This window comes from Pipistrellus hanaki (genome assembly GCF_964339955.1).
Source record: "Pipistrellus hanaki genome assembly, chromosome: 8".
Taxonomy (NCBI): domain Eukaryota; kingdom Metazoa; phylum Chordata; class Mammalia; order Chiroptera; family Vespertilionidae; genus Pipistrellus; species Pipistrellus hanaki.
The window spans coordinates 35,835,158-35,848,964 of NC_140510.1; the positions used below are offsets into that span (position 1 = coordinate 35,835,158).

General features: G+C 44.9%; 1 protein-coding gene across 8 annotated transcripts in view; it reads left to right on the forward strand.

The window, feature by feature from the left end:
• PKP4 (plakophilin 4) overlaps positions 1–8,919 on the forward strand; it is a 222,868-nt gene extending 213,949 nt beyond the window's left edge. For 5 of the 8 annotated variants that reach the window (XM_084891453.1, XM_084891452.1, XM_084891454.1 and 2 more), the window contains 5 exons: positions 1,922–2,006; positions 2,130–2,247; positions 4,485–4,613; positions 6,125–6,198; positions 7,924–8,919. In XM_084891453.1, coding sequence (XP_084747579.1) covers positions 1,922–2,006; positions 2,130–2,247; positions 4,485–4,613; positions 6,125–6,198; positions 7,924–8,169 — 652 coding nt within the window. In that variant the 3' untranslated portion in view covers positions 8,170–8,919. The remainder of the gene's footprint in view (positions 1–1,921; positions 2,007–2,129; positions 2,248–4,484; positions 4,614–6,124; positions 6,199–7,923) is intronic. The other 3 variants (XM_084891456.1, XM_084891455.1, XM_084891457.1) reach the window with 2 other exon arrangements.
• The last annotated feature ends 4,888 nt before the right edge of the window (positions 8,920–13,807 follow it).

Genomic DNA, 13,807 nt, shown 5'->3' on the forward strand with positions numbered 1-13,807 from the left:
CCAAGGTCTTTGGCTAAAGAGAGGATGGAATTGCCACTTGGCAGCATGGGGAAGCCTGCGGGAGGAGCGGGTTTTAGGGAAGAAGGCAAGGACTTTGCTTTGGACTCCACCTGAATGTCTGTCAGCAGGAGAATATGCTTGAGTTGAGTTCATTTTAGAGGTCCAGGCTACAAATGAAAATTTGGGAGTCATCATTGCATAAATAGCGTGTGTAGAGAAGTGGCTGAAATCAATAAAGAAGTAAGTGTAGATGAGAAGAAAAAGATGCTCAAGGGCTGATGTCCCTCTTAGTTAGAGGTCAGAGAGATGAGGAGCCAGCAAATGGGCTCATTCAGAAGAAAAGCAGGGGCATGTGTTACCCCAGAAGCCAGGTGAAGGAGCTGCTTCATGATGAATGCTATTATGCCAGAGGTGAGCACGTCACATGCTCCTGCTCCATCAGGTGGGACGAGGGTCGAGACTTGCCTGATTGAGAGAAGATGGGAGGAGAGGAATTAGAGATGAGAATACGTAATTCTTTCTAGAAGTTGTGCTGCGAAGGGAAGCAGAGAAACTTCCTTGCTTTTCTTGAGAGTCAAGTTTCTACTCATAGAATTTGCCTCTATGAGCAGAATTTGTCTGATTGTGCAAAGGTGTGTACCTGGCAGGCTCCTGCTTTGTCGAGTGTTGTGGGTATGAGCCAGGCATAGGTCGTCCTTCCTGCCTGGGTCCTGCTGCTAACACTTAAAGACAGGGAGGTGAGTAACAGCAGGAATGTCAGGACCCACTGAGAGTGGGATTGTCGGGGTGGGGGGGGTAAAGACCCTGTGAGGCCGTTGCGGTGTCTGAAATTTCATCCGTTCATTTCTTTGAAGTATCCCCTTGCTCTCTGGTCTATTTTGAAAACATAAAATATAGAAAGGCTTTGAGTGGATTGGTTTGACGTGGTTTTGCCCTTGACTTGTCAGGAACACCAGGCATAGTGAGCCTTGGTGGGAGGTGGGATGGAGGAAGACAGGTGAAGGCCCTGAGTTTGCTGTACTCTGCCCTTGCTGGGGACCTCAGCCTCCGTAGCAGCAACATATCCTGTTGTTGGGGGTGTAGATAGCTTGCAGCCTGCTTGTCTCTCTTCTTCCCCCACTTCGTGAAAGTGTAATTGGGAAGATGAGGAGTGAAAGAGGCCATCAGATGTTAGATCCGTGATATACATTCCAAGTCAGTTTTTAATGTTAAAATGAATTCTGAAGAATTCATCCCCATGCCTCAGCACGGCTCCACCCCTGGTGGGGGATCTGAAGACCGTCCCTGAGGCAGGAAGCTGCATTTGCCTTTTCACTTACTGGTAGGCCACCGATTTACAGACACAGCCCCTGAGTGAAATGCGACGCCTGGGAGCAGTGCTCACACAGCGCCTGGGGTCACAGAATGTCTCCAGAGAGGGGACGTAATAATGGACCATATTTTCTGAATCAAACTTTGGAGCACATATGTACATGTAAACATTTGTGGGGTAAATGATAAGGCAGTGAAGGTGTTTTATCAAGGCCTAAAAATGGAGGGGGAGAGACATTAAATTAACTTGAGAGGGTCCTCGGACTCTCAGGGTGTGTGGCCATGGTCACATTCATCTAAAGCCCCAGCGAGGCCAGCCCCTTAGTAGATGTGGGGGAGACTGGGGACCTCCCATGGGGAGGCTGAGAGACGCCCTCAACTTAGGGTTCACAGGCTCCACCAACCGGTTTCTCACCGCACAGCTGACTACCTGGGAGCCTCGCTTTGGTCCTTGCCACCCCTGAGCCTAACCGACTCCCAGGCGTGCCTGACTCTGGTGGTGTTTCCAGCAGCATCTTCTGTGCCCTGTCTGGTTTATAGCCTGAACCTCTTCAGGTGCAGCCTGAGGCTGTGCCATCCACACCCATTAACATCCACACTCTCTCCCCAGATCATCTCTGAAAGTGGTGAAGGCAGCAGCCCAGGTCTTGAATACATTATGGCAATATCGGGACCTCCGGAGCATTTATAAAAAGGTAACTTACAGGAATAGCTCTGGCATAATTAGCATTCATCGGAGTGCACATTCGTAATCATTTATTGTAATGAAATGTCATTATTCATTTTGAGAGGTTTCTTTTTCCACTTTCACTCCACAGGATGGGTGGAATCAGAACCATTTTATTACACCTGTGTCGACGTTAGAGCGAGACCGATTCAAATCGCACCCTTCCTTGTCTACCACCAACCAACAGATGTCACCCATCATTCAGTCAGGTGAGTTGGTAAACTTCCTCCTTGGTGAGAGGACATTATTTCTCAACCAGAGAAGACTGCGCGTAGCTGGTTGAGTCAGTCATATTCAAACACTCTGCTCTTCCAGCCTTCTTTGGGAATTACATGAGACTGAAAGCAACAATCCCACTTTCCAAGTCCTTTCATTTTAAAAGTTTATGCAAATTTACTCCAACTGCAATGCATGAAAGGATCCCAGGGTCCCAGTCCTTTCCCTCCCCCAAGCTTCACTGGTTTCGTGAAGGGGCCCAGCAACCTGCATTTTATAAGCTGACCTGGGGTTGCAGGTACAGGAAAGTGGAGGAGCTCAGTTTGAGAACCCCAAGTTTGTGCCTGAAAATGGTTGCCCTGCCTACCTGCTGGCCGTCGATTTGGAATCTCTTCCAAAGTGATCTGAGTTTTCTGGGTGAAAACTCTTAACAAACAGAGTCCTTTAGATAAGACCTGGACACCCACAGCCTGGGAGAGCTGTGGTCTCCTCTGCCTTCTCACAGTTGACCCTCCATCCCCTGCTGTGTTCAGTCCCCAGTGTCAGGACTAATGGGACAGGCCCTCCAGGTGTGTTTACAGGAAATCCCTTTGATGTGCTACATACTCATTGGTTGTGTTTGGGTAGAAAGAATGATTTGAGACTCAGACTAATGTTTTTTTACATGTAAGGACAGAATATTACTACCAAGCCAAGTCAGTCTTATAAATTTAATTCTTACCTATATGCAACAGGAAAAATAATATCTTATTTGACTATAAATCTCTCAGACATATTAATATGATTAGTTGTATTCTGCCACTACAGGCAGTATTCTCATCTGGACATATGTGTCCAAAAAGACTACGTAATATATGACCAGTGGTCCTTGTCACATAAGTGGATGTCCCTACTCATACTAGGGATTGTTTTAAATTATCTGTGCCTACTGCGTATGGTGTATATTTATATCTTAGTTTTTAAAATATGAGTTGTCTTCAGAGAGACCCATGCTTGGTTTTTTACATCCATGCTGAGCTCCCAGGTGTGGCCTGAGGCTGTCTTCTTTGTAAAAATGCTGAGAATTACTCCAGGGCTTAGAAAAGGGAGTGCAAGGGGAAGAGATTGGGCTTCTTAACAGAAGGCATATGTCCAGGCAGAAGGGAAATTTCAGATAGATGAAGACGAGTTACTAACCAACCCACTTGTTTTGGGGATCTCTGCAACACTGGACAGCAATGGTGAGGCCAATCCAGGTTCCTAGGTACCTTTCTGGCTTCTGTTCAGCTAAGGGCTTGTGACCCATCCCTCAGCTAGTGGGCACATCTGATGCCTCACTAATGTCGTTGTGGGCACATCTGATGCCTTGCTAATGTCGTTGTAGAGGCAGGTGGTGTGCTGTCTGTTGTAGCACCTTCTAGAAAGTGAGCACGGGGAGCAGCACATGCACACTGCCCAGGAGTGCTCATCTTTGTGTGACACAGAGCAACTCCGAAGTGAATGACTGTTAAAGGGACACTGTGAATGTCGGTCTTTCTCTCAAAGCATCAGCGCAGCCAAACTGCTGGTGCCCGGGCCAGGCGCCACGCTTTCAGGTCCAGCAGGGGAATGGGTGACTCATCTATAATTAACTTCAGCGCAAGCAAGATGATTTACTGAGAGGAAGGATAAGCAGTGCTGTCCTTTTGTGCAAAAATGTCCGAAAGGAGGCCCGTGAATAGATATGCTATTAAACGTCTGGCCCACCGCGAGCCTCTTGATAGCTGGGCTAACTGCGTTTACATAGCTTCCCTGGCAGCCAATCACCATAAGAAGAATGATGAATTTTATGGTCTGGCACTCTTATTCAAACACATTTAGAGATGCAGATATTTTTGAAATAATTAGAAATCAAAATATTTACTCAAGAGCTACACAGAAAGGATAATAGACGGGGGTTTTACATGCAGCTGAGCTGGGCTTATACATCGAAGCTGTAACTCTTGCATGGCTGTTGTTCTCACGCAGTTTCAAAGGGCCGATGGAGTCATCACGGCGTTGACTGCACTGCGCAGGGGCTGCCTGCAGGTCACCTCCCGGTGGCTCGGGGCTGACTGCTGTGCACTCACAGCACCACTAAGAGCTCGTACTTAGCGCCAGCTGCATGGCACTACTAATTGCTGACCTTTGTTTTTCCAGAGCCACTGACAGTCTGATTTCTTTCTCCTCCTCTTTCTCCCTCTCTCCTCCTTTTGCTTCTTTCTCCCTTCAGTCGGCAGCACCTCCTCCTCACCAGCACTGTTAGGCATCAGAGACCCTCGCTCTGAATACGATAGGACCCAGCCACCTATGCAGTATTACAATAGCCAAGGGGATGCCACACATAAAGGCCTGTACCCTGGTAAGATGCCAGTTGGGTGTGTGATAGAGTACCTCGAGAAGCTGTGTGTTTCCAGGCCCCCAGCCGGCAGCCTGGACAGGAGCCTGCCTTAAGTCGGTCCCCCAGCAGCAAACCGTGTTCCAATCTCTCCATTTCCTGCTTTGGGGGCTGTTGCCTTTTCTATTTGTTTTCAGTTAAATAAGCTGAGGTGGTGGTCTGGTGACCACAGCTAAAAAGCGCATTGCACCCAGGTGAGATGAGTTCTGGCTCGCCCACCACACAGCCCCTTTGTTCAGCCCCCTTCCTGCTCACCAGCAGGTCAGAGCCCTGAACTCCGGGCCACTGTGCGGGCCACCTGTCTAGACCGGCCTGAGAATGAGAAAATTTACATTTTCATGGAAAAGAGTTTGAATAATGTGATTCACCTCCAAGTGATTTTTTTTTAAGAATAACAAAAATTAAAATTATTAGTATTACTATTGTATGTCCTATTCCGAAAGCTGTGCTTACACTTGACTGAAAGGATGCCAGCCCAGAGGGTTACCAGGATTTCATATCGACCCTGTGCTTGGCTATCTTGCATATTGTAACTACTTTAGGTGTTTTCAAAAAAGGCAGTGTGAGCTACAAAAAAAAAAAAAAAAGTACTCTTTTCTCAAAAGAACAGTTTATTAAAAAGAAATAAATAAAAGCTGATGGCAACCTAACTGCTGGGGGAACAGTCTCTGTTGTGCTGTTGTCATTGAAATTGTGATTTCACAGGACTGTTTGCTAATCGACTATTGTTACTATGGCAATTAATAGCTCAGAAAATTGCAGATGCTACATTTCCAGCATCCAGCTCTTTGCAAAGGAAATGCACATACAAACTGAAGTGCGCTGCTACTTCAGATTTGCAGCAGCCAGCTTTATTATAAAGATTGCCTCCATAGCATGCGCACCCTTCTGTATCTTCTTTGCTTGCTTCAATAAACTAATTTGCCTCAAGTATGTTTCATTTTCCTCGTTAAAAAAACAAAAACAAAAAAAAAACAACAACACTTTGCTAGCCTTAGCAATAATAGAAGAGCAACCTGTGACATCATTGGCATCAGTGACTACTGTGGACTCTTAAAGACAGCTATCTGATTGCCAGGTTTTTGTTTTATTTTAAAATGTGCTTAAATGTGGCAAACCCAAGAATATGCCTCCATGTAGTCAGGCCGCTTAGAACATGCCTGTGCCTGTTTCTTCAGGTCCTGGGGTTTTGAGTCAAAGCCATTCTGAAGGCATGGAGCTTGTTCTGATGTTCCCCTTCCCCCATCAGACCCACTGATTGTGGTAAAGCATGTAGAGCTTATCCATGGGCCCCGCAGCCCTGGGGTCAGAGCAGCCAGGCCGGACCCAGGAGCCCACTGTGCCCGCGTGCGCTGGCCCCGGGGAGGCAGCCCTGTCCTGTCAGGGACACAGCAGCCCCACCGCAGGGAGCCCACGCAGCCTGATGACGAGAGTAATGAGCACTAGTTTTAATTTCATAAAATATTTTCTTACAGGCTCCAGCAAACCTTCACCAATTTACATCAGTTCCTATTCCTCACCAGCAAGAGAACAAAATAGACGGCTACAGGTGAATTTGCAATATCAATTTTACAGAAGGCCGATTAGCAGGCATCAGCACAGTAAGGGGGCCGCACCGTTGACTTACCAGAGCTGGGCCAGCACGGCGGGGCCCTGGGAGCTCTCTCTGGGGATCTCCACTCCTCGGAAGCTCATCATAGTTTAAGCAAATCACTTGCACAGTAGCCTCATGTCTTGAGTATCCGAATCGGTGCTGCTGAGACCACCGTGCCACTGATGGGAACCTGCTGGGAAGCCTGTGACTCCTCCTATTCTTTGCCCAACAATTTCCTTTCCCACTTGTCTTTTCCTTTGATCTCTAAAAGCTCTCCCGTCCTCTGGGTGGGAAAGGTTGGTAAGCACACTTCGTTCTCTCATCTCATTGTTCTCCTTTGTGCACCTCGTTCTCCATCTCCATGACTCACTCCCCACGAGGCTTCCAGGGTTTGAAAACACTCCGGCTCATGGCCAGGGCTCTGTTAGTCTCAGAGGTGAAGGTGGACTCCGCCCTGCAGCAGGGAGCCCCATTCTCCATCACACTGGGGTGCATGGTTGTCACGTACAGTCTCTGCTTTCACGGAGAGCCTGAAATTCATTTGGGTTCTTCCTGATGCCATCCACCTGGGTCATCGGGTCTCTCCTCCTACCTTCCACTGGCACCCGAGCAGCTGGGGGGCTCCCCAACCAGCCTGCACCCTGTCTTTCAGATGAGGGTTCTCTGAGGCCTCCCTCCATCTCATCTTTTCTCTGGGGCGTAGAGGAAAAGGAACTTCCCAGGTTACTCAGAAGTTATGCTATAGCTTTTTAGTCAAGAGAAATAGCCTCAGAATCAGAACATAAATTAAAAAGAGAATTTTGCTCTGAATTCCATATAATGTTGGCCTGCATTTAGTTGCAGAATATGAGTTGAAAATCCGTGTGGTAAATTTGTTACTAAACGGGGAGATTTGGGCATGGTCAGGAGGAAGGACATGACAGTTTTTCTCCAAACATCTTTGAAAAAAAGTAATGTAAGATCAGAGATAAGACAACGCAGAAGGAAATGGGAGATGCTGTGTGGATGCACATGTGTTCACCTTGCTTCTTCCTAGTCCGCTTCATCAGCCCTGGCCTAGGGAAGTCTTTCCTTTAGCCTCGGATTTGTTCACGTAGCTCTTGTAATCTTACTGGAGACTGCTTATTCTTTTAACAGTATAGCAGGGTTTTTAAAGTGTAACTACACATTTCCCTAAAATTGAGGGATGGACTAAATTTTTATCCCTAAAGTAGATGTTTAAATTAAAAGAAGGTTCTACAATTGTACAACTATCTGAAGCCAAAATATCCACCCTCCAACTAAATTCATCATGTGCTAATGGTTCCCTGTATCAGAGCAGTAATCAGGCCATCCTTTGGCTGGGCAAGTCCAGGTAATAGGCCCTCCCCAGCGGAGCACAAACTGGGCCTCTGAGGAGGGAGGAGCCTGGGACCGTCTTGGGCTTTTCTGAGACATCAGCTTGTAGAGAGGCCTTGGGACGGGACTTGAGCAGACTGCGAGCCCAACTGTCAACGTAGTTCACATCCTTCGAGTCCATTAGTAAGCATACAGTGTGTACCAGAGACAAGTTTGAACCTTAAGCTCACAAATACTGAATATTGCTTTTAAAATACAAAGCAGGAAGCACACATTAATTTTCCTTAAACATGTATTTCCAAGTATTGCTTTCATTTATTTGCTTTTTCATTTTGTCAACAGCATCAACAGCTGTATTATAGTCAAGATGACTCCCACAGAAAGAACTTTGATGCATACAGATTGTATTTACAGTCTCCTCATAGCTATGAAGATCCTTATTTTGATGATCGAGTTCACTTTCCAGCTTCTACTGATTATTCACAGTATGGACTGAAATCGACCACAAACTATGTAGACTTTTATTCCACTAAACGACCTTCTTATAGAGCAGAACAGTACCCAGGGTCCCCAGACTCGTGGGTGTAGCATCAAGATGCTCAGAGAGGAACTCCTTCTTTCTAGCCTTGTTTGGATTGAAACGAAAAGTCCGTTGTGCTGATGAAATGTGAAAGTGACATGGAAGGAACGAGTGAAGAGCATTTATTTTCTTTTTTGAGGAATTATCAGGGAAGTGAGGAAACCTTTGAGAGAAAGAGAACTTTCTAAGCTCTATTTAGGTGTTAGATCTAATTACTTGTAGATTCCGTAGTCCGGTGAAGGTGTGGGCGATGTGATGAGAGATTTGAGAAATGGGTGAAATGAGATGGGGATGTGTAGGTCAAATCAAATTAAAGATGATTTTTTTAATGTGAATAAAGTTATGTTCTGATAGTTTGTACAGAAAAAAAAAATAATAAAATGGATGCCCTTCATGTTTTATTGCTATTACTAAACGTCGAGATTGTATGCTATTATGTCTTGTAAATTTCTTTTGTTGGTGTAAATATGGAAATGCCACATTGGTTAAGTGCCATCATTTGTAATGCAGTGTGTCATTTGAAAAGAGATTTGAAGAAACTTGACAGCTTAAAAAACAAATGGGAAAACCAAGAAATTGTTAGCAATTAAAGACAAGCTACAGCGTTTGTTTTCAAAATGAATAGTGTACTTTTGAAGCACAAAGTCCAGTCTGGTATAGCAGCGCCACGGCCATTCCCTGCCTCTTTCCTAGGACACTTCACTGCCATTTTCTATGCACATGAAAGAAAATAAATGTGGAGATTTCATCCTTGGAAATTTGTTCCCTGTTCTTTTTTTCTTTTCTTTTTAATTTTCTGTGTATAATACACAAAGTAGATTTACACATGCAAATCTAATTACATGTTGGAAACAGCTTAAATATAACCAACTATTTTGGACTTTTCCTAGTTTTGTGCAATTAGTAGACTTTGTGGGATAGACCTTACATCCAAGAATGAAGCTGTGAGCTTTCCTTCTCTTTATCTTAGTATTTTTATTTCTTGGGATCTAATGTGCCTTCCTATTTTATCATGCAGGTTTTTTTAAGGCTGCCATATGTATTTAACACAACTTTTCACTTAAATCTGATAGCCTGGCCATAACTAAATTGTTAAGAGTTTTTTGCATCGTTTTTTAAGAATCAACAACATGCCGAAACCGGTTTGGCTCAGCGGTAGAGCGTCAGTCTGCGGACTGAAAGGTCCCAGGTTTGATTCAGGTCAAGGGCATGTACCTTGGTTGCGGGCACATCCCCGGTAGGGGTGTGCAAGAGGCAACAGGTCGATGTTTCTCTCTCATCGACGTTTCTAGCTCTCTATCTCTCTCCCTTTCTCTCTGTAAAAAATCAATAAAATATATATTTTTTAAAAATCAACAACATAAGAACGGTGGTTGGGCACTTACTGGTTGGCACCAATGTAGTAAACCTAAAGTAATTATTTTGCCGAGTAATTCCATGAGACACAATGATTCTGTGTTAGAGACAGGGTGGGGAAAGCCCCACATACTTGATAGCAGGAGTCTCGAAAATGCCCAAGCAATGTTAGTTATAAGCTTTCTTCCACCCATGGAGACCAGCCCCAGGGGCCCAAAGTCTGAGGCCTTCCCAAATCTTGCAGTTTTCACCCTGGATCTTCCTTGGAAAACAACCCAAATGGCAATTCAAATCCAGATGTTTGATTTATTTCGGTACATCCTGCAAATGAGCTACAAGTCCTACATTAAAATGTGTGGCTTATATTTGTGAGGATATGAAAAAAAAAAAAAAAAAAAAAAAAACACCAAAAGTACTTTCTGCTTGAATGGACTACAGCCCAAGATCAGGAAGCAAAGTGAAATGGAAATCGAGTACAGGCAAGTCTGCCAGTGGGGGCCTTTCTGATGAGCAGGTTTCTGAAATGATACCAGAGCCAGTTTCCGTTGTCAGATTGTCCAGGCACCCCTGGCCTCACATGCCTGGGACAGAGCTTAGAAGGCAGAGAGTGCCAAGATTTCCCCAAGGAACCAGCATCCGGACTTGAGATGCCTGGCACCCATTCGAGCTTTGCATCGCTGACTTTCCTAAACCTGATACTTTGTGGATGGGTTCCAGACCCTCACTCAAGGACTCGGGAATACGAGGGAAGCTGCAGCTGGCCTGAGCAGGTTGACAATAACGGACTTGCTTTCAGTGACCGCATGAGTCTGGGGTAGCTTAGTGGACCTAGGCCCTCCACTCTCAGGCAGCATTTCAAAAACTGATCCCAATTTAAGTTGCAAAGAATTCACTTGAGCCTCCAACCAGACCTAACGGGGCAGGAAAGAGGTCTGTGGGTGGTGAATGAGCAACAATGCTCTCGGGGGCTCCTCCCTTGTGACCAGAGAAAAGAAACTGCAGAGGAAGCCTGAAAGATAAAATACTGTACCGGTGATCAAAAAACTGAGGCCGCTCTTCTTTCTAAGCCTGCTGAAATGAAGCTGACTTTATTGCTACTCACCAAGGAGCCTGCAGAATTCAGCCCTCAGGAGGAGGCCTGTGGTTCTACTCGGCCCAATCAGGAGTTAACACTTCCACCCTATCCTGAAGGCCAGGGCTGGACTGAGCCCGTGTTAGTGAGCTAAGCCAGGGTGTCTTCACCCTACCGCACGCTCAAGTCACCTGGGCAGTATTCACAGTGAGGAGGGGCCCCCCCTGCCCAGTCAGAGCCACAGGCCATGAGTCCAAGCTCAGGATTCTTGAGAAGCGCGCCCCCCCCTCCCCGAGTGACCGCAATGCTGTCAAGTAGAACCACCTGGCACCATTCCCTCATTGCCTTCCTGCTCTGTAACCTGAAAACTTAGTGTTTGGGGTTTGGGGTGTGGCGTTTGCCTGGAAGGAAGTTACAGGGATTTGGAGAGTTACAACTGAGAGCTTAGTCTTGGGATGTCAGAGGTGACTTTTTTTAAATATGTTTTTATTGATTTTAAAGAGGAGTAGAGAGGGACATATAAAGAGGAACATCAACAAGAGAGAAACATTGATCGGCTACCTCCTGCACCCCTTCCTCCCTATTGGGGATTGAGCCCACAACCCAGGCATGTGCCCTGACCGGGAATGGTTCATGAATCGATGCTCAACCACTGAGCCACACTGGCTGGGCACAGGTGATGTTTTCTTGCCAGGGTATATATCTTTTGCCCGTTCATGCCTTTTTAAAGTTGTGTCCTGGGTGTTTCATGAGAGCCAGAAGTGATGACCTCACAGACCCATAACTTTGAGTATTCAATCCCCAGTTGATGCTTGGTTATTCACAGGATTGCTGATTCCTGCAGTGAAATACCAGAAGTTTATCAAGCACTCACTATGTGCTACAAGTATCACATACATGATCACTTAATCCTCATGTATAAAGTCTGTACTAATATCCCATTTGTTAGATTCTGAAGCAAACTTGGAGAGTAGCTTGCTAAAGATGACCCAGGGAGTAAATGGCCAGGGCAGGGTTAGTTAGCACTACAGTCAAAACTACAATACCAGTGTTTTTAAAATTCATTCGAGTTTCAACTGAAATATTCCTGAGAATTTTTCATCATTGTCTTAAATTTACCAAAGGAACCTCTGTCACTACTATAAAGGGGAAGTCTTTATTATTTGTCATAAATATAAGGTGACTATAAAAATGAACATTTATGTCCATCCATGCAACACCAAAATTCATCTTCTCTACCACCTCTGGTGTTGCATGAGACTCATTTGGGGCAGTAGGTCCAGATCATTTTGATATGTGTGATGATTAGGTTGGGCTGAGAACTCCCATATCTACATTCAAACAAAATCTTCCTCTCGGCAGTCCTCCCTGTGGGGCCTCAGCCCTCCCTTTGGGGGAACACAAATCCCCTAGTTCCACGCTCAACCAGATTATAGGGGGACATTTGTAAACTAGGCTGTTGCTTTTCACTTATTAGGTTTTTGGGGGGTTTTTTGGTTTATAACTGTATTATTTATAGACAAAACCTGGAAACAACCCAGATTTCTAACAGAAGAACATATAAATTGTGATATATTCATGTAATATCAGCAATAAAAAAGAATCACTCATAAATGCAATATGGATAAAAACATTATCAAATAACATGGATCAAAACCATGTTGCTTGAAAGAAAACAGACCCAGAAGAGTACATACTGGATGATTCGAGCACAGGCAAAACTCACCATGGTGATAGAAGTCAGAGCCACTGTTGCCTGTGGGGGTGGGCAGAGGACTTTGGGAGATGATGGTATATTTTGACTGGGATGACTGTCACACAGAGATAAACATTTATCAAAATGTATACCTAAGATTGGTGCATTTCAACATACCAAGTAAAATTGATTCCAATAAAAAGAATTTTAACACTTCAATAGCTACTAAATATTTTTTTGATGGTTTCATTGTCTGAGACCTAATTTTATGACCTAGAATCAAAGCTATGATTACAGTCTCTCCTGGGTTGAAAACAAATCCAATTTATCTATTTCAAACCTTACAAAGCATTCTCTTAGAGTGGTTTCTCCCACATATTTTAGCACAAAATTCTTCATAGTTATATACACGTCTATTTAAAAGCTGGCAGCTTACCAAAGTTAAATTTAAACAATCTTAGAAAATACATATTTGGAAAGCACATGGGAGTGTCCCTGAGCTGTGATTGTACAGATTTACATGTGTGTTGACAGGAAAGTAAGTTGAGAAGTAAAAACTGGGGCTCATGTTTAAACATGTTGCCAAGTGAGAGAAGTGTGGCGTTCCTTTTACCTAATGACCCAAAGAGATGCGTAAACACACATCTCCGCAGGCGCAGGGGCGGGTGGAGGAAGGGCCCTCCCAGCCAGTGAGGTTAGCAGAAGCACAGTCAATAAAATCAGGAAGCTAATGGGACTTTAATTCTACAAATGCAGGGCACACTGACTTCAAAGAGGATCTTTGCTGTAGGTCAAGGAAACCCTTGCAGGAGAGGAAGCGAACAATCTGACTCTTAATGAGTGTCCAACTGGGGAGGAAGTTGGAGAAGAGAGCAAAGGTTGCAAACTATTTTGGCATATCGCAGGGCAGTTTCTCCATGACGGACAGCTGCCCTTTGCTGGCCTGGGCCAGAGGCTGGCCTGGGCCTCAGAGATGTGCAGTCTGGGCTGCCACCCATAGAGAGCAATGCTTCTCAGCCAGTGCTTGTCAATCATGCCTCCCAGAAGATCTTGACTTTTGTCTGAGGGGCACTCACCCTGTTACTTGCGTGATGCTTGACTTGCTATCTTTATGAATCCACTTATTTAGGACAATCTACAGACACAAAAAAAAAAGGAAATTATTAGCAGGCAAATTATCACTTGGATTTTATCTCTTTTAGCGCCACTCCGTGTTTTTTATGTCAGCAGCTTCACTGGAAGCAGCTGGCATGTCCCCTAAGTGGCTGTTTGTGCCTATTGCTGTTGCCTAATTCTAACTTGAAATCACTAAAAAGCATTTTATGCTGTTATAATCGTTTGTCTGGGCCATAACTAGCACTTTTATTATTAAAGCCCCATTCAGTGGTTGGGGGAATTTTGATAAAAGACTTCCTGATGTATCTGATGAGCTATTTCACCCTCCACTCCTATTCCATGATCACAGAGCTGACCAATGCATTGTCTTGTAACATAAAATTAGATACAACTTGTGCTGGGTCAA